Source organism: Ovis aries, chromosome Y, assembly GCF_016772045.2.
Source record: "Ovis aries strain OAR_USU_Benz2616 breed Rambouillet chromosome Y, ARS-UI_Ramb_v3.0, whole genome shotgun sequence".
Classification (NCBI taxonomy): Eukaryota; Metazoa; Chordata; class Mammalia; order Artiodactyla; family Bovidae; genus Ovis; species Ovis aries.
Window position 1 is genome coordinate 12,729,325 of NC_082741.1, and position 21,259 is coordinate 12,750,583.

The window sequence follows — 21,259 nt, forward strand, 5'->3', positions numbered from 1 at the left end:
TTTGTACTATTGCTGGTCCTTTCAGTCCGAGCTGAACTTAAATATGTTATCTTAAAACCTTCGTGTGTTTCCTGATAATCTTATTGGTGTTCATGACAAAGCACCCCACTCCAAAGCCACAATCACACCTGTCTTCATAATAAGGCTTACTCTGTCTTGGTTTTCTGCTGAGATAGCTGAGAGATAACACCCTGAACCTTGGTAGAAGTCTTATTGTGTGACTGAAAGGATCTCTGAGTGACACCCCTAAACTCTTTGGAGGGTATTGGCCTGACTAAATAATGCCATGAGGCATCCCCTTCCAGCTTTCTGAGGCTTAACAAAGAATTTTACAGTCACACTCATCTTTAGAACACCTTTGTTTATTAAAAAAAATAATATGAAGAAGAACTGGCCTATAGGTGGTGTAAAATGTTATATTTAGACCACCTAATCTCAATGTCCTGGATATGATCTTGCTTGAGAGTCATTAATTTTAAAATCTTCTGTCATCTTAAAAGACTGGAAAATTCCCAAATCAGCAAATTTTGTCTCCTGTTTTAATAATCTTTATCTTAAACATTTTTTTTTAAACATCCCTTCATGTTTTACTACAGGCAGCAAGAAGAAACCAGGAAGCACTTTTGGCTGTTTGGATGGAAATCCTCTTAGGTAACTCAACTAATTAAGCACAGTTTGTCCTCTCAGCTCATTAGGTACATTTTCTACTTTTCATAAACTGCAGGTGCAGTGGACTTTCCTCTTCACACTCCCCAGGCTCTTTCCTCCTGCCTCTCCTTTCTGCCAGGCATTCTAGGTGCGAATGTGATTCCACTTAGAACGTGTTTGCTCAGTGAGATAACAGGGAGAGATTCCCTGGCTTCAGTGCTTCTACTGGCCAGAGACTATGTATGTTTTCCTAAGAACTTCATGTTTTCACTGTCCAACTTCTATCACCTGGCTAGGTCAGTTGCAATAGCTCATACTCACAAGTGAACTGGCAGGGATTTCTACGTGAAAATGTGCACAAACATACATGTGTACACAGTAACATCGCTGAGAGGAAACTTGTCCATACGCAGAAGTACAAGCTTTCTTTTTCAGAAACATGAATTTTGATAAGCACTCAAATTTCTATGCGCACATGTGCACAAACATACGCGTGTACACACTAATATCCCTGAGAGGAAACTTGTCCATATGCAGGAGTAAAAGGTTTCTTTTCCAGGAACATGAATTTTAGTAAGCACTCAAATTGCTACGTGCACATGTGCACAAATGTATGGGTGAACACAGTAACATCGCTGAGATGAAACCTGTCCCTATGCAGAAGTATAAGCTTTCTTTTTCAGGAACATGAATTTTGGTAAGCACTCAAATTTCTACACGGACATGTGCAAACATGCGCGTGTACACAGTAACGTCCCTGAGAGGAAACTTGTCCATATGCAAAAGTACAAGCTTTCTTTTTCAGGAACATGAATTTTGGTAAGCACCATTTGTTTGTCCTTGTTTTTAAACTTGCTCATCAATCATGTCATGTTACACTTCTAACTCTGTGCCTTATCTTCAGAGGTTACAAAACCTTGGCATTTGCTATTGACAGGGACTGGTCTGCAGAGCAGTGGGCAGGGTTGGAAGTTCTTGCCATGAACAGCTGTATAACACGTGCCTGCCTTCTGCATTCTCCCATCACCTTGGACAGCTTCACAGTACCAGTCACGTTTGCCTGACCCATTGCCTGTGCATTCCTTCAGGGGACCAGAAAACAAGGACCTCTGAGCTCAGCTGACTTGAAGAACTGCCTTCTCTGTGTGCACCTATCTAGGTCAATCAGTGTCAACGTTGTGCCCCTCTTTCTAGTCTACCACCCCTTACAGACCACAGCATTCTGAATGAGGCCCACTGTTCTTCCTATCTGTGTAGCTTTCTGTGCGCACCATCTACCTGTGCCCCCATGTCCTATCTCCATGTAGCAGGAAAAGGCCAGAAACGTGTGAGCCTCCAAAAGCCCCCAGAGACTGTGACAGGCCTGGGTCTGATCCAAGGTTGTGAATAAGGTGCACATGGATACAGGGTCTCTTCCGATACAAAGAATGGAACTGGAGACCATAAAAATAAGGTGGCATCCCTACACGTCTTCCTTTCTGTTTAACACTACCCATGCACATGGAGTCCCCCAACAGATGATGCCCTGGGAAACCTGCAGGTTCTGGGCCCAGAGCTAATGCCTCCCTTGGACAGAAAGCAGTGTTACTATCTCAAATGGACCAAGAGGGGTTGAACCACCCATGCCTCAGTGATTTGCTAAATGCCGAGGCTCTCTTTCAGTTGCTCTCATTAGGCCCAGGTAGGACTCCCTACAGTCACGCATCCCTGCTTCCCAACACAGCACCCGTGCCAAGGAAGCCAATGGCCGGTTGGGCCCAGGGACATCCAAGATGGTCACCTGGAAGGCAGCATCCCTCTGAGTGTCACCTGGGTGCAGATCCCCTACAACACAATCAGAGATTCTGCTCGAGCAAGACTACCAGAATCCTCCTTCAGGTGCAGACGTGCACCTTTGCCCCTCAGGCCCCCAAAGCGAGGGGCAAGACCTCAAAGAAAAGGAGGAATTCAGGTCAGAACTTTCAGCATGGAACATGGGGTATCTTTGGCAGGACCGCTACTGCCTAGAGTCTGGAACCTGAAAACCAGCAGGCCCTGAACTGCCCTAGGGGCTTCTCTGTCTCCACTCCCCTGAGGTCCCTTAGCACATGCAGTTTACCCACCGCCCTTGTCTTTTCTCTGTTCCCTCCCTCACAGGCATATCCTGGCATAGGGTCACACAGGGAAACCCACTTGCACTTTCCTCACCTTTGGGCACTGCCAGGGAGGCAGGAGGGAAGTGCCTGGAGGCACTTACAGACCATGTCTCTCCTAGGATGCCTGTGGTTTGGCAGATACAGCATACTTTAGCACATCTCATGTTCTGTGTCATATCGTGCCAGTGTGTGCCACCCTCAGGGAGGGCGTGTGCTGGCTGCTGGGCTGATCCGGGGCAGCACTGGCCCAGGACCTTCCCAGTTCTCCTTTTCACATGTGCATGGAACAATCTCCAGTGCAGCAGGCAATCTGTGACTCTATCTCCTTCAGCTCTCTGCCCATCTTGGCAGGACCTTAGCCTCACCATCCCAGGTCTTACCATAGCCACGTCCATCATTTCCACAGGCCAGCCCATGGCCCCACACACTGAGGCAGTGGTTTCAAAGCCCCACCCCACGTGATTTGCCCTGTGTGAATCCTTAGACCATGAAACCCTCTTCCTGATCCAAACACACACAACAACATGGTAGAACTAATGAGCATGTTTTGTATCTGGTCCAATTGCAGATATCTGGAGCCACAGTCTGGAGTTATCACTGGCCACCCTTTCCTCGTTCCCATCCTGGGCAGGGTCAATGCAGAGATACAGCGACAAACCACCTTCCGCCTGGTCGCCTCATGACTCCTCTTCTGGTTGCTCAGCACCTCCTCTCCTGCCGCCTTCATCTCTGCCTCTGCCCTGGGCCAGACGCACACACACACACACACACACACACACACACACACACACACACACACAGCCAGCATAAATAAGCTTCCACACACGCATGCTCAGCACTGCAACACAAATGCAAACAATGAACATAGGTGTTTCAGGAGGTGACGACCGAGGCCAGCAATGTTGGAGATGGCGACAGTAGGCACCGTGTCCTGCCCTTGGGGCTCCCTGTTCACCTTCTCTACGAACACTTCCATATTTTCCCAAGGCAGCCTGAAGCCGCTTCCAGTGCAGCGTGTTTGGTGGGTGTGAGACACTGAGTGGTGAATGAGGAAATTCACAGAAGATCCCATGTCTGCACAGAGGTGCACTGGGACCCTGGAGAGGACACCTTTTCAATGATAGGCCTTCCCAGGGTAAGGGGAGGGGAGTGAAGTGCCCAGGAAATCTCAAACTCAGTGAGCAGCAGGAGGCCAGGGTATGGACGGACCCACAAAGGATAATTCTGACAAAGATACTTAATACACACTGCCTATAGTAATATCACCTGGATTCTGGTGCTGTCACCACAGCTGATTTGATGGAGACTTGCTTCACTCACAGACACACCAGGTCCCCAAATAGACAGTCTCAGGAGGTCACCTGTTACATGCACGACCCAAATTCAGGCTCCACAGCCAGCTTGCATGAGTCTGAGCATCCCCATTTGGGAAACGACAGTGTCCCTGTAGTATCACACGACTGTCCCTTCAGGGCCCACCTTCAGACCTCATCTCCACCTATGTTTCTGTCAGTTATTCTCATGGAAGAATCTTCCTGCTCAGGGGACTAATTCAGGGAATCATCCCACACATCTTCGCCGACAATCTGCTGGCAATACAAGCAAGGTGAGCCAGCAGACAAGAATCCCAAAGTGAATTGCTAACTGTGTTCAGGCCCAAAGCAACCACACCTCAGCAATCCTGTTTGATTCTGAGCAGTTGTGACCTGACAACCAGCTGAGAAAGTTAAGGCTCCTGGTGTCCATGCTGCGGCTGGATGGTCCCTGTTCAAATTTCTAGAACCAGTGGACAGGAGTGGAACAACGTGCCCTATACCCTACAGAGAGACAGGGGAGATGGGTGTGGATCCCACAGGTGGACAATCCACAACCTTGCACACCCACACTCATCACCCCAGGAACCACGTTTTACAAGTGATGTCAAGGTAAATCTACTTAGTGGTCACTGTGTTCAAGAAGTAGGGGGGTCCTGAAAGGAAAATATCAACTTGTAGTGGGACCATGGATAGCCCCGCAACAGCACCTGTCAGGATAGCAAGGAGGGAAATGGTTCCTGTGCCTGTTCCTCTACCTGAGCAGCAGACTTCAAAGAGCAGCCTAAAGGATACAGGTATGGCCCAGAAGCAAGGGATGCCCTAGGTGATGGCGATCCTCCAAGCCAAGTCAGGCTTCCTCCTCTGATGGTTCTTGCACATGAACTGGAAGTAGGCCCTGCAGTTCTTCTTATGCTCAGAGCTCAGTTCCACCAGCAGGGCAGCCAGTGCCTGCAGCGCATCTTGCCCTGGAAGCTCAGTAGTGCTCCCGGGCCTTTTCTGGCCCTGCTCCTCCACCATCTTCTCAGCTCCTGGGAGAACCCCTACTGCTGCTCCTCATCTGCCACAACCTCCACCTCCTCCATGACGTCTTCCGCAAGCAGCTGGAACAACCACCCAATCCCCACCATGTCTCCATCCACCAGGGGCTCACCGTCATCCACCGCCTCCATCCTGCATAGCGTGGCTCCTTTTCCTGGCATGGAAACTTGTGGCTGCAAGGTCCCAGCCTCAAAAAGCTTCAGGATGGCAGGCTACCAACCCCAGCGCCCTGAAACCGGGGCTCACAACTAGGAAGGTCTGGGGTCCCAGGATGCTCCTGCATCCCTCTGACTGACTTTCACACTTCTCTTGGCCCTGGTCGTCACCCCAGGCTGGGGAAGATGTGAAGGGATGGGACATAATAGCACAAGAAGTGGTGTGCAAATGCGGCTCAGACTTTGGTAATCCTGTGGGACCCACTAGCTCTTTGAGGGCGGCGACTGAGGGGGATGGTAGGGAAGCGGGGGCTGGTGTGTGTCTGGTGGCCTGAGACTGAAGAAAGAGGTGGCAGATAGCACTGGACAGAGTGAACGGGCCCTGGGGAAATCAGCCAAATAGGCGGATCCCTAGGCTGTGAGCCACGCACAGGCTGCTGGCCCAAATCTAGTCCAATGGCCGAGAACGTGGTGGGCGGCCCCCTTATGGACACGCCCCTCAACCATAGGGCATCTACCACCGTTCCTGGACTGCAGCACACCCACATGGCATATACTGCTCCAGGGAGGTAATGGGTTTTGCATCTGCTGATACCCCAGGCACTGTCATTGACCAGGCTCTGGAAATTCCAACGATGGGTTCCTGCTTCACAGTCTGAACAGCACACTCCTGTGTCCCTCTGGACCTCTAATAACTGAGAAATCTCCCTGAGTATCCAAAGGATAAACAGGGGCTCCACGTGGCTGGATACTTTTCTCCATGGGACAGAGAACCTGTTGTTGTCCGGATGCTAGGGGAGAAGGGAAAAACCCCACTGTTGGCTACAGTTGATCTCCACTGTTCAGGGACACCAGAGCCTTAGGGTACAGAGCTGGCTCTGTGTCTCTTCATCTCTGCTTCTGGCATAGCACTGTTTTGGGCAATCCTTCTATGTGTGTACCAAGGGCTGGTGTCTCTTTGTCTCCTTCTCTCTAAGCGGTGCTCTTGCTGTCTGCCACTTTCTGGAAACCGATGCTCATTAGAGAAGTTTATATGAGAAGGCAAGCCCTGCTCCTCCTTAGTGAGTTGCACCCATGGGAGATCAGACTTTGTTAGTCCACACATTCAGAGAGTGCTTTTTCAAACTTGAAAGTCAACAGTGGGCAGTCACTGCTGAATGGCAGAAGGTGTGGTGCAACCCTCCCTCCCTCGCTGGACAGACACGAATGCTGCAAAGGCCTCAGGTAGCTTGGCCACACTTTGCACAGATGGAGAAATGGGGCATGCCCTGGGGCCCGAGGGACCTCCCTGAACATTATTTGAATACCTGCCACGGAGATGGTAAGGACAGCTCCCTATTAAGTTCCATGAAACACTGGTGCCAGAAACATGCACGGCTGCCAATTTACCCTATCAAGGCACTTTCAAAGTGGTTCTGTTCTCCACGTGAGAACACATTCAAGCCTGCCCAGTCACCCAAGCCTGTGGGGCTGGGAGCAGCAAGAGGATCAAGATAAGCCATCCGTCCTATAGTCCTGATACCCAATATATGTGTTCTGCAAAGAGTACAAAGAGTGATGATTCTAATTGGAAGACTGCAGGTAGCTGGTGCTTATGCTGCAGTTCTGGTCCATCACTGAAACCACACAAAAAAGGCAAGGGTTGGTCATACTCATGGTAAGGTCAGGGAAAGTATGCCTGGCACTTGGGAAGGATGGAAAGGCCCTTGTATCCGGGTGTTCAAGGGGCTGTGGGGTCACCCACCATGGCTTATGTGTCTGAGATTGCAGCCTATTCTGTGTCTCAGATCTTCTGCACTCTCACTGGTCACCACCAGGCACTTTCTTCCGGCCTCTCTTTTCTGCCAGGCATCCTTGCTGTACCACTGTGATTCCACTCAGAACTTACTCACTCAGTGAGATAACGGGGATCAGTAAGTACCCTGGCTTTAGTGCTTCTGCTAGCTAGAGTTTACGTACCTTTTCCTATGGCTTTTGTGTGTTTGCTATTCAACTTCCATCACCTGGTTAGGTCAGTTCTGACAGCTCATACTCATAAACGTACTGTCAGGCATATCTGCATGCACATGTGTGAACACACTAACGTCCCTGAGAGAAAACTTGCACATATGCAGAAGCACAAGCTTTCTTCTCCAGGAACATGACTTTTGGTAAGCACCTGACTTTCTTTGTCCTGGCTTTTTTTTTTTTTTTTCCACTTGTTCACAATCATGTCAGGTTGCACTTCTAACTCTGTGACAGCACAAAGAGTGCTTGAACCACCCATGCCTCACTGATTTACTAAATGCCAAGACTCCTTTTCAATTGCTGTCATTGGGGCCAGGTAGGTCTTCATACAATCAGCTATACCTGCTTGCCCACACAGCTGAAGTGCCAATGAAGCCTGTCCTTGGTTGGGCCCAAAGACATCTAAGACAGTCACTGGGAAGGCAGGGTCCATCTGAGTGTCACCTGGGGCAGATCCCCTATGACAAAATCAGAGAATCTGCTCCAGCAAGACTGCCAGAATCCTCCCTCAGGTGCAGCCATGATCCTTTGCCCATCTAGACCCACAGCCAGGGGCATGACCCTAGAAGAAAGAACGAATTCACGTCAGGACTTTCAGCACAAGCCATGGGTTGGTTATCTTGGGCAGGACTGCTATTGCCTAGACCCTGACCCTGAAAACCAGCAGGCTTCAAATTGACCCCAGGGGCTTCCCTGTCTCCCATTCTCCAGAGGTCCCTTGGGACATACAATAAGCCCACCATTCTTGCTTCCTCCCTGTCTGTGTCTCATAGACACATCCTGGCAAGGGCCACATATAGACACACACCCCTGCACTTTCTTTGCCTTCCTGCACTGCCAGGGAGGCTGGAAGTACCTGGAAGCATGCCACATTCACACCCTGTCTCTCCAAGGATGCCTGTGGTTTTTCACGGACAGCCTATCTTAGCTCATCTTGTGTTGTGCGTCACATAATGTGAGTGTGTGCCACCCTCATGGAAAGAGTGTGCTGGCTGATGGGCTGATCCTGGGCAGCACAGGCCCAGGATGTTCCTGGTTCTCCTCACATGTGTGGAACAAGACTCCAGTGCAGCAGACAATCTGTGCCTCATTCTCCTTTGGGTCTGCCCTTCTCTGCAGGACCTTAGCCTCCTCACCACCACAGACCTTCTATAGCCATGTCCACATTTCCACAGAACAGCCCATGTGCCCACAGACTGAGGGCTCTACAGCCAGTGGTTTCAAAGAACTACCCCATCTGATTTGTCCTAGGTGAACCCTCAGAGCATGTAACCCCTCTTCCCCATCCAAACAAACACAATAGCAAGGTAGAAATGGTGAGCGTGTTTTTGTATTTGGTCTTCATCTCTGCATCTGCCCTAGGCCGCACACACACACACACACACACACACACAAACACGTCCGACACAAGCATATATGTGTATATACACACATGCTCAGCATGGGGACACAAACCCAAACAGGAAACAAAGGTGTTTCAGGAGCCTGTGTTCCTGTTTGTGTTTGTGTCCCCATGCTGAGTGTGTGTTTGTATACACGTATGTGTTTGTGTCTGGTGTGTGTGTGTGTGTGTGTGTGTGTGTGCATGTGTCTGGCCCAAGGAAGATGTAGATATGAAGGCGACAGGAGAGCAGGTGCTGAGCAACCATAAGAGGAAGCACGAGGCGTCCCCAGTCTAAGGGTGGTTGGTCGCTGCAATGTCGGAAATGGAGTCAGTAGGCACCATGGCCTGTCCTTGTGGCTTCCTGTCCACCTCCTCCCCGAGCTCTTCCATATTTTCCCAAGGTAGCCTGAAGCCTCTTCCAATGCAGTATGTGTGGTGGTGCTGAGCCACCGAGTGGTGGATGTGGAAATTCACAGAAGATCCCAAAGTCAGCACACAGGTGCACTGGGACCCCAGAGAGGACACCCTTGCAATGATAGGCCTTCCCAGGGTAAGGGGTGGGAGTGTAAGGCCCAGGCAATCTCAAACTCAGTGAGGAACAGGAGGCCAGGGGATGGCAGGACCCATGGAAGGATGATTCTGACAAAGAAACTTAATTCATTTTGCCCCAATAGTAACACCTAGGACTCTCACTATGCAACCACAACTGATTTGAGGGGACTTGCTTCACTCACGGACACACTGAATCACCAAGCCCCAGTCTCAGCAGGCCACTTGCTACACGCATGGCCCAAATTCACACTCCGCAGCCAGCTTGCATGAGACTGAGCATCCCCATTTGGGAAAGGAGAATGTCCTGGCTTGTACAAGGTTCTCCCTTCATGGCCCACCTCCAGACCCCTTCACCACACGTGTTTCTGTCATGGAAGAATCTTCACTCCTGGGGTAGTCCTTCAGGGGATCATCCCACTCATCTTTGCTGATAATCTGCTGGCAACACTTTGCTGCTGAGCAAGCTCAGCTCTGGGCTGACCAGCATCCGAACCCTCACATAAGCAGCCAAGAACTCCAACAACAATCATCAACTGTATGCAGGACCGAAACAATGCCACCTCAGCAATCCTGTTTGATTCTGGGCAGTTGTGGCCTGACAACCAGTTGAGAAAGTGAAGGCTCCTGGTGTCCAGCCTGCAGCTGGTGCTCCCTGTTCAAAGTTCCAGAACCAACGGACTGCAGTGGAATGATGTACCCTATACGCTGCAGGAAGAGAGGGCAGATGGGTGTGGATCCCATAGGTGGATCATCCACATCCCTGCACACCCACAGTCATCATTCCCGGACTCACGTTTTACCTGTGATGTCAAGGTAATACTCCTTAATGATCACTCTTTTCAAGAAATAGAGGTGGTCCTGAAAGGAAAAGATCAGCTTGCTGCATGACCATGGATGGCTCGCACCTGTACCTGCTAGGATAGGGAGGAGGGAAAAGGTGCAAGCTTCTAGGGTCCTCAGCTTGCCTCCCAGGCAGGCATTAACAGCTTCCCCGAAGCCTCTCCAAACTCTCACAGTGTTGGAACATGGATAACATGATCCTCCCACACCCCACCAAGTCCCATACCCACCTGTTTCAGTCTCCCTCACTGACATTCAAGTCAATCATGTAGCTGAGAAAGTCTTTATCTTGGTCGCTGATCATGACAGAAACTTGAGGGTGGTTCATAATCTGCTTGAGGTCGGAGCCATTTATGCCACATGCTGGGCCAAGAAGAGCCAGGAACATCAGTCCTAGTCTGGGGTGGAAGAAGGACACGGGAACAGGCATCTTCAAAGATGCTGGGCACGTCTGCTTACCCAGCCACTACTGATGAGCTCAGGCAGTGCCATACCATCAGACAAGCTCACAGCTCTGTGTTCCTGGTGGTGTTCTGCATCTGAGGTCATCTTCATTCCCCAAGCAGGGGCTGTTTCTAATAGTTATTATTTCCCAGACCTGTGTATGCTGGGTAGTGGCATGTCACTGCTTACATGGCAGGACTTACAGTCGTTGTAACAAACTGTGTCTGAAAGCAAAGGGATTGGTGTTGGCTGGTGTATGTGTACATATGTTGTGTGGGTTTGTGTATGTGTGTCTGTGTGTGTGTGTGACTCCCAGATCTCAGTTATTTTCGGAATCATTCACCTTTACAACAATAACTGTCAGCTAAGGCTGCTCTGGTGTACTGTCTCTGGTCATTTCTGACTTAGAGGCTATTCCTCCTCAGATGCAGGCCTGAAGTAGACATGCAAAGTCATGGCTGTGACACTTACAGGTGCGGCCCTGCCCGGACTCTACTCAGCTGTGCCTTTGGAGCCTGCCAATTTCCCAGTACCACACTTCCTTCAGGGTCCACCATCCTGCCCCCTTGCCTCCACCCCTCCTCCTGCTCCTGCCTCTGCACCTCCCCCTTCTCCTGAGCAGCAGACCACAAGGAGTAGCAGAAAGGATACCACGTTGTCCCAGAAGCCAGGGATGCCCTGGATGATGGCACTCTTCTGAGCCAAGTCCGCTTCCTCCTCTCATGGTTCTTCCACATGAACCAAAGTTAGGCCCTGCAGTTTTTCTCAGGTTCTGAGCTCAGTTCCCCTTGCGGGTCACCAGTGCTGCATCACATCTAGTGCTGGAAGCTCACTGGGGCCTCCATGCCTTTCCTGGCACTGCTCCTCCACCATCTTCTCCTCCAGCTCCAGGAAGGACCCCTGTTGCTGTTACTCATCCGGCACAACCTCCACATCCTCAATGATGTCCTCTGCAAGCAGCTGGAAACCCCGTCTGATCCCTGCCACGACTCTGTCCACCTGGGCCTCACCATCCTTTCCTGCCTCCACTTTGAAGAGGGTGGCATCTTCACCTGGTGTGACCACTGGTGGCTGCAACGTCCCTGCCATGCACAGCATCACCAGGACAAGCCATGGGGCCCCATGCCCTTGAACACCCAGGCTCACAACTAAGAAGGTCTGAGGACCCAGGATGCTCCTGCATTCCTCTGACTGCCTCTCATGCTCCTCTTGGCTCTGGCCATTACCCAGCCTGGGTAAGATGCTAAGGGACAGGACATAATAGCATCACAGCAAGTGATGAGCAATGGCGGCCCAGGGTGCAGTAATCCTGTGGGGCCCACTAGGGTTTTTGTTGTGAGTGTGGAGCATGGTTCAGAGGCTATGGCTCATGTGTGTGTTGGGGTGGCCTGAACTACAGAAACGGATGGTGGCAACCCAGGACAGGGTGAATGGGCCCTGGGACATCAGCCATACAGGCGGGGCCCTAGGCTGTGAGCCACGCACAGGCAGCTGACCCAAATCTAGATCAATGGCCGAGAGGGTGGTGGACAGGACACAAGGGACACACCCCTAGACTCCTGGATGGCCTCTTCCATGGTTCCTGGGATCCAGCTCCACTATGTGGCCAGACTCTGACCCAGAGAGCTAGCAGGTTTTGCATCTGCCGCTACCTCAGGTGCAGTCATTGATCTGGAGCTGGAGATTCCAACCACGGATTCCTGATCCACAATCCAAACAGCATACTCCTGTGTCCCACAGGACCTTCAATAACTGGGAGCTCTCCCTGAGTATCCAAAGGATACACAGGGGTGCCAAGTGGCTGGATACTTTTCTCCATGGGACTGACAGACTGTTGCTGGCTGGATGCTAGGGGAGTAGGGAAAAACCCCACTGTTTGCCACGTTGATCTCTGTTGTTCAGGGACACCAGGACCTTAGGGTACAGAGCTCTCACTTGGTCTCTTTGTCTCTGCTTTGGCATAGCACTGTTTGGAGCAATCCTTCCTTGTGTGTACCAGGGCTGGTGTCTGTGTGTCTCCATCTCTTTAAGTGGTGCCGTTGCCGTTTCCCACTGTATGAACACCAACGCTCATAGGAGAAGCTTATCCTTAGAGTGAAGGCAAGCCCCTTCTCCTCCTGAGTGAGTTGGACCAACGGGAGATTGGACTCTTTTTGTCCACAGGATTGGAGAGTGCTTTCTCAATCTTGAAACCCAACAGTGGGCAGTCACTGCTGAACTGCAGAAGGGGTCAGGTAACCCTCCCTCTCTCACTGGACAGAAATGAACCTGCACAGGCCTGAGGTGGCTTGGCCACACTTTTCACAGAGGGAGAAATGGGGCATGCTCTGCTGGCATGAGGAAGCTCCCTGAACCTTGTTCAAATTCCTGCCAGTGAGTCACTAAGGACAACTCCCTGTTAAGTTCCATGACTCACTGGAGTGGGAGACATGTATGTCTGCCCTTTTACCCTATCGAGGCCCTTTCAAGTGGTTCTGTTCTCCATCTGAGAACAAGTACCAGCCTGCCCAGTTACCCAATCCTGTGGGGCTGGGAGCAGCAACGGGATCAATCTAAGCCATCCATCCTATAGTCCTGACCCTCTATATATGCTTTGTGCAAAGAGTACAAAAAGTGATGTTTCAGACTGGAAGACTATGCAGGTAGCAATTGCCTATGCTGCTGTGCTGCTCCATTTCTGAAACCTCACATAAATGGCAAGTGTTGCTCATGCTCATGGTAAGGTCAGGGAAAGAATGCCCAGTGTTCGAGAAGGATGGAAAGGCCTTTGTAGCTGCATGTCCAAGGGGCTGTGGGGTCACCTACTGTGGCTTCTGTGTCTGGGATTGCAGCCTGTTCTGTGTCTTGGATCCTCTGCACTCTCACTGATGGCCCCCAGTCAAGTTCTTCCTGCCTCTCCTTTCTGCCAGTCTTCCTGGGTGCACCACTGTGATTCCACTTAGAAACTGCTCACTCAGTGAGATAACAGGCATTGGTACCCAGGCTCCAGTGCTTCTGATGGCCTGAGTATGTACATTTCCCTATGGCTTTCATGTTTTCACTATCCAACTTCCATCACCTGGCTAGGTCAGTTCCGACACTTCATATTCACAAGCGAACTGCCAGGCAATTTTGTGCGCACATATGCACACACGTGGGTGTGTACACAATAATATCCCTGACAGGAAACTTGCACATATGCAGAAGTACAAGCTTTCTTCTCCAGGAACATGAGTTTCGGTAACCACCTGAGTTTCTTTGTCCTGGTTATTTTCTTTCACATGCTCATCGATCTTGTCAGGTTGCACTTCTAACTCTGTGATTTAGCCTCTAAAGCTACAAAATTTTGGCATTTGCTCGTGACAGGGACTGATCTGCAGAGAATTGGGCAGGTTGGAAACGCTCACCCTGGACAGCTGAGTGACAGGCACCTGAATTCTGCATTCTCCCATCACCTTGGACAGCTTCACAGTACCAGTCAGGCTATTCTGATCCATTGTCTGTGCAATCCTTCAGGGGACCAGAAAACAAGGACATCTGGGCTCAGCTGACTTGGAGAACTGTTTTCTTGGTGTGCACCTATCTAGGTCATTCCTGGTCAAATTCGTGTCCCTTTGGCTAGCCTACCACCCCTTAGGGCCCACAACATTCTGAGTGAGGCCCCTTGTTCTTTCTATCTGTGTAGCTTTCTATGTGCACCTGTCTACCTGTGCTTCGAAGTGCTATCTCTCTTTAGCAGGAAAAGGCCAAAGAGATGCCTGAGCCTCCAAGGGCCCCCAGGGACTGCGATGGGCTTGTGTGTGATCCAGTGCTGTGAGGATTCATGTTTATGTCTGGCAAAACCAATACAATATTGTAAAGTAAAATAAATAAAAAATATAAAAAGTAAAAAAAAAAAAACAAAAACAAAAACAAATTCTTTCCTTAGATGAAGATTGTTTACAACCCAGTGTGTGTCCATTGGCTGGACATGGTCCTTGGAATTTTGCTGATGGGTTTGGACCCTAAACTTCAACATGATGGCAGAAGGTAGAAAGACATTTAGATGTTGTTCTACGAAAGCAAGAAGAAAGGCACTACTGCCAAAAAGATGACTCAGAGGGAACAATAATAGTCTTCTATCATTGTAAAAATATCATGGTCCCAGGGAGAGTATTTAGAAAATATAAAAAGGATTCTTGGGAAGGAAAATTCAGACTCTCAGGAACATTTTCTACATGTCAGGAGTTGTGAAATAGTGTTCCAAAAAAAGAGGCAGAAACTGTCTTCACTGAAACATGGAAAGTCAACTGAAAATCGAACATGATAAAAACTCCATCTGGGCATCTCCAATCTACTTCTTAAAGATGAATTTGCCAAGATTTAGATTTAAGAAAGATTTTGAACTGTAGGCCAAGAACGAACAAGCTATTGCTGCATGGAAAACATAGATACATCTCATTAAGTATAATGTTAATTACTGTAAGCTAGACACAGAGATGCATACTGTATGATTCCATTCATGTAAAGGTCCAAAAGAGATAAAACTAATCTATGTGTTGAAAGTCAGATATCCTAGTTATCTTTGTTTTTTTTTCATTGTTATTTATTTATTTATTTATTTTTTAAATTTTAAAATCTTTAATTCTTACATGCATTCCCAAACATGAACCCCCCTCCCACCTCCCTCCCCATAACAACTTTCTGGGTCATCCCCATGCACCAGCCCCAAGCATGCTGCATCCTGCGTCAGACATAGACTGGCGATTCAATTCACATGATAGTATACATGTTAGAATGTCATTCTCCCAAATCATCCCACCCTCTCCCTCTCCCTCTGAGTCCAAAAGTCCATTATACACATCTGTGTCTCTTTCCCTGTCTTGCATACAGGGTCGTCATTGCCATCTTCCTAAATTCCATATATATGTGTTAGTATACTGTATTGGTGTTTTTCTTTCTGGCTTACTTCACTCTGTATAATTGGCTCCAGTTTCATCCATCTCATCAGAACTGATTCAAATGAATTCTTTTTTACAGCTGAGTAATACTCCATTGTGTATATGTACCACAGCTTTCTTCTCCATTCATCTGCTGATGGACATCTAGGTTGTTTCCATGTCCTGGCTATTATAAACAGTGCTGCGATGAACATTGGGGTACATGTGTCTCTTTCAATTCTGGTTTCCTCGGTGTGTATGCCCAGCAGGGGGATTGCTGGGTCATAAGGTAGTTCTATTTGCAATTTTTTAAGGAATCTCCACACCGTTCTCCATAGTGGCTGTACTAGTTTGCATTCCCACCAACAGTGTAGGAGGGTTCCCTTTTCTCCACACCCTCTCCAGCATTTATTGCTTGCAGATTTTTGGATCGCAGCCATTCTGACTGGTGTGAAGTGGTACCTCATTGTGGTTTTGATTTGCATTTCTCTAATAATGAGTGATGTTGAGCATCTTTTCATGTGTTTGTTAGCCATCCGTATGTCTTCTTTGGAGAAATGTCTATTTAGTTCTTTGGCCCATTTTTTGATTGGGTCGTTTATTTTTCTGGAATTGAGCTGCATAAGTTGCTTGTATATTTTTGAGATTAGTTGTTTGTCAGTTGCTTCATTTGCTATTATTTTCTCCCATTCAGAAGGCTGTCTTTTCACCTTGCTGATATTTTCCTTTGTTGTGCAGAAGCTTTTAATTTTAATTAGATACCATTTGTTTATTTTTGCTTTTATTTCCAGAATTCTGGGAGGTGGATCATAGAGGATCCTGCTGTGATTTATGTCTGAGAGTGTTTTGCCTATGTTCTCCTCTAGGAGTTTTATAGTTTCTGATCTTACATTTAGATCTTTAATCCATTTTGAGTTTATTTTTGTGTGCGGTGTTAGAAAGTGATCTAGTTTCATTCTTTTACAAGTGGTTGACCAGTTTTCCCAGCACCACTTGTTAAAGAGATTGTCTTTACTCCATTGTATATTCTTGCCTCCTTTGTCAAAGATAAGGTGTCCATATGTGTGTGGATTTATCTCTGGGCTTTCTATTTTGTTCCATTGATCTATATGTCTGTCTTTGTTCCAGTGCCTAGTTATCTTTGGAGTGCAGTGATTGGGAGAGACACAAGAGAGTTTTCAGGGTTGCCAGTGATGTTCTGTTTCTTGACTTGGATGCTAATTACATGGATGTGTTTAGTTTCTGAGTATCCATTGAACTGTACACTCATGATTTATGTATTTTTCTATATGCATATTTCAATAAAAAGTTATAAAGCTTTAAAAATAAATAACTACATAACAATGTAGTGAGGATGGTGCACATAGATAGAGGGCCACTTCTGATAAAAGGTGCGCAACCTGAGGCCATAAAGATAAGGCGGCATTTCCGCATGTAGTCCCTTCTGTTTATGACTACCCTGACCCATGGAATCCCCAAACAGATGATGACTGGGAAACCTGCCCTTACTGGGTCCATAGCTCAGGCCTCCGTTGGGCAGATAGCAGCTTTTCTATCTCAAAAACAACAAAAGGGCTTGATTCCACCCACACTCACTGATTTGCTAAATGTGAATACTCTCTTTCAGTTGGTCTCATTAGGCCCAGGTAGGACTCCTTGCAGTCAGGCATCCCTGCTTACCTACAGAGCCCATGTCCTCAGTTGGGCACAGGGATATCGAAGATGGTCATCCAGGACACAGCTTCCCTCTGAGTTTCAAATGGTGCAAATCCCCTATGAAAACATCAGACAGCCTGCTCCAGCAAGACTGCTAGAATCCTCTCTCAGGTGCAGACACACACCTTTGCCTCTCAGGCCCCAAAAGCCACGGGCAAGGCCCAGATAAAAGAAGGTATTTACATCAGGGCTTTCAGCGTGAGCCATGGGGTATCTTTGGCAGGACTTTCCTTAAACCCTGAAAACCAGCAGGCCCAAAAATGCCACCAGGGGCTTCCCTGTCTCCCACTCTCCTGAGGTCCCTTGGGACATGCAATGAGCCCACCATCCTTGCTTCCTCCCTGTTCCCTCCCTCATAGGCACACCCCAGCAAAGGAGCACATGTGTACACCAACACCTGCACTTCCTTCGCCTTTCTGCACTACCAGGGAGACTGGAAGCACCTGGAGGCATGTCACGCTCACACCTTGTCTCTCTTAGGATGCCTGTGGTTTTGAACGGACAACCTACCTTAGCATGTCTTGCATTTTCTGTGGCATCGTATCAGTGTGTGCCACCCTCATGGTTAGAGTGTGCTGGCTGATGGGCTGATCCTGGGCAGCACTGGTCCAGGACTTACCCAGGTCTCCTTTTTATGTGTGTGGGACAAGTCTCCAGTGCAGCAGGCAATCTGTGTCTCTTTCTCCTTCAGGTCTCTTCCTTCTCAGCAAGACCTTAGCCTCCTCAACCATCCCAGGTCCTCTGTATCCGCATCCACCATTTCCTCATGCCGGCTCATGTCCGCACAGACTGTGCGCTCCACAGGTTGTGGGTTTAAATCCCCACACCACCTGATTTGCCCTGGGTGAATCCAGAGACCATGCACCCGCTCTTCCTGGTCTGAACACATACTACAACATGGTAGAAATGGTGAGCGTGTTTCTGTATTTCATCTAATTGCAGATTTCTGGAACCAAGGTCCTGTGTTATTACTGGCCATCCTTTCCTCACTCCCATCCTGGACAGGGTCACTGCAGAGATACAGTGAGCAACCACCCTCAGACTTGTGATTCCTTGTGTCTCCTTCTTCTGGGTGTTTGGCATCTCCTCTCTTGTTGCCTTCCTCTCTGCCTTTTCCCTGGACCAGATACACACACACACACATACACACATAAACAAAGGTGACACAAGCATACATGTGTATACAATTACAGGCTTGATACAGAGACACAAACGTATACAGGGAACACAGGTGTTTCAGGAGCTGAAGACACCATGTCCAGCACTGTTGGAGATGGCGTCAGTAGGCACCATGTCCTGCCCTTGGAGCTCCCTGTCCACCTCCTCCCTGAGCATTTCCATATTTTCAAAAGGCAGCCTGAAGCAGCTTCCAGCGCAGCATGTGTGGTTGTGGAGAGACGCCAATTGTTGGATGTGTAAATTCACAGAAGATACCAAGGTCAGCACACAGGTGCACTGGGACACTGGACAGGTCGCCCTTTCAATGATAAGCTTTCCCATGGTAAGGGGCGGGAGTGTAAGGCACAGGCATTCTTAAACTCATTGAATAACAGGAGGCTGGGGAATGGCTTGACACATGGAAAGAAGATTCTGACAACTATACTTAATTCACCCGGTTTCTAGTAGTATCACCTAGGACTATCGCACTGAGGAAAACTTGCTTCACTCGGAAACACCGAGTTCCAAAGTCCCCAGTCTCAGCAGGTCATGTGCTACATGCAGGATGCAAAGTCTGGCTCTGTAGCCAGCTTGCATGAGCCTGAGCATCCCCATTTGGGAAAGGACAGTGTCCTGGCCACGACACGGCTGTCCCTTCAGGGCCCACCTCCACACACCCTCCCCACATGCGTCTCTGTCAGTTAATGCTCACGGAAGAACCTTCCTTCCTCGGATAATATGTTACAGGATTGTCCCACATGTCTTCACCAATGATCTGCTGGCAACACAAGCAAGGTCAGCCCAGGGCTGAACAGGCCCAAACACTCGTGTGCATCCAAGAACTCCAACATCAGTCATCAACTGCATGCACTCACAAAGCGACTCCACCTCAGCAATCCTGTTCAATTCTGGGCAGTTGTGGCCTGACAACCAGTTGAGAAATTTAAGGCTCCTGATGTCCAGCCTGCAGCTGGGTGCTCCTCATTCAAAGTCCTAGAACCAGTGGAGTGGAGTGGAGTAACGTGCCCTATACCCTGCAGAAAGACAGGGAACACAGGGGTGGATTCCGCAGGTGGATCATCCATCCACTTACACACCTACACCTCCATGAAGCCATGTCTTACCAGTGGTGTTAAGGTAATACTCCTTAATGATCACCATGTTCCAGAAGTAGGAGTTGTCTCCAAAGGAAAAGATCACCTTGCAGCTGGACCTTGGATGGCTCCGCGCCTGCACCTTCTAGGACAGGGATGAGGGTAAAGGTGCAAGCTTCTAGGTCCCTCAGCTTGCCTCCCAGGCAGGCATTAACAGTTTCCACAAAACCTCTGCACATTTTCCATCACATGAACATAGATTACATGATCCCCCCAAATCCCCACCAAGTCCCAGACCCACGTGCCCTCATTCTCCCTCATTGACCTTCAAGTCGATCTTGTAGTTAAGAAAGTCTTTATCTTGGTCGCTGATCATGACAGAAACTTGAGCGTGGTTCATAATCTGCTTGAGATCAAGGAGCCATCATCAATAGCCCTAGTCTTGAGTGGAAGAAGCACACTGGAATAGGAATTTCCAAGGAAGCTTGGTACTTCCACTTGCCCAGTCACCACTCATGTCCTCAGGCCCTGCCATACCATCAGACACACTCATGGCTCTGGGTTCCTTGTGGTGTTCTGCATCTGAGGTGGTCTGCATCCCCCAAGCAGGGTTTGTTTCTGACCGCTACTCTCTTCCTCCTGACTTGTGTGTGCTGGGTAGAGTAATGTCACTGCTTATCATGTCAGCATTTGCAGTCCCTCTGGCACATTGTGTCTTCAAGGAAGGGGGTGGTGTGCATGTGTATGTGTGCATGTGTGTGTGTGTGTGTATATATGTCTTCAGCAAGAAAGCCCTAGGTCTCTGACCTGCTCCCTGTCTTCATAACAGATGGCAGGCATGTGTCTGAATTTGTCTGGCACTCAGAGCAGATGAGAATAGCAGCCTCTTCCATCTGCTCTTTGCTTGTGGACCACCTCATGCCTTTGCATTGCACTAGTGAGGGCAACTACAAGGGCTCTGACTGACGGGCATGCGTCTTGGACTCCCGCTCTCTCAGCTGTTTCCTGGGATCATCCACATTTACAACAATAACTGTCTCTGGTGGCTGCTCTGGTGTACTGTCTCTCGTCATTCCTGACCTAGAGGCCTCAGGTGCTGATCCTCCTCAGATGCAGGCCTGAGGGAGACACCCAAAGTCATGGCTGTGACACTTACAGCTGTGGCCCTAAGGAATTCTTCTCAGCTGTGTCTTTGGAGCCTGCCTCTGCCTCAGACCACACTTCATTCAGGGGTCTCCCATGCCTCCCCTGTTCCCTCGCCCTGTGGCCTCACCTGTTTTAGCAGGATCTTCAGCACAATCATCTTGAAGGTGCCTTTGCCATTCTTTAATTTGGCTATAAAGCTCACAACTTTTAAGAGTACAGTATCACAATTTTTCTAATGTGCACTGTTAAGAGTTTGGAAAGCTCTTGTTGAGTTTCTTGGTTTCAGTTAGAAAGCCCTGCATTACTCTTAGGGCTCTAGAAGCTTCTGAAACAAAGGAAAGACTACAAGTAGTCCAGACTAATTGGATGATGATATAGATTTCTGAATACTTAACAGATTCTGCTTCCTTGCTACCTAATAAATTACCTCTAACTCCTGAAGATTTTCACGATTTTATTGCGGGAATCTGGTAAAATTGAGATTTCTCAGTGCTTCGTAATTTCATCAATAGGCTTTTCTGAGGTGAAAAACACATTGGGGTTAGTTTTTAAGTTAGTTCTAGACATAGCAATCAGGGAAAAAATAAATAAAAGGAATACAGATTGGAAGAAAAAAAATACTGTTAGAAGATTACATGACCTTCTACACAGCGAACAATAAGGATGCCAGCAGAAAATTACTTGAGCTAATCAATGAATTGAGTATAGCTGCAGGATACAAAATTAAT

At 48.6% G+C, this 21,259-nt stretch overlaps 1 protein-coding gene and 3 pseudogenes across 1 annotated transcript in view; all 4 read right to left on the bottom strand.

The window, feature by feature from the left end:
- The window catches only part of LOC132658869 (eukaryotic translation initiation factor 1A, Y-chromosomal-like), a 36,893-nt gene extending 33,694 nt beyond the window's left edge, over positions 1-3,199 (bottom strand). Inside the window, exon 1 of the mRNA XM_060408476.1 lies at positions 3,164-3,199. Coding sequence (XP_060264459.1) covers positions 3,164-3,199 — 36 coding nt within the window. The remainder of the gene's footprint in view (positions 1-3,163) is intronic.
- Positions 1-5,497, bottom strand: part of LOC132659074 (testis-specific Y-encoded protein 1-like) — a 48,990-nt pseudogene extending 43,493 nt beyond the window's left edge.
- Positions 5,498-9,562: 4,065 nt separating this feature from the next.
- On the bottom strand, positions 9,563-16,843 carry LOC132658916 (testis-specific Y-encoded protein 1-like; annotated as a pseudogene).
- Positions 16,844-18,988: 2,145 nt separating this feature from the next.
- LOC132658971 (testis-specific Y-encoded protein 1-like) overlaps positions 18,989-21,259 on the bottom strand; it is an 89,965-nt pseudogene continuing 87,694 nt past the window's right edge.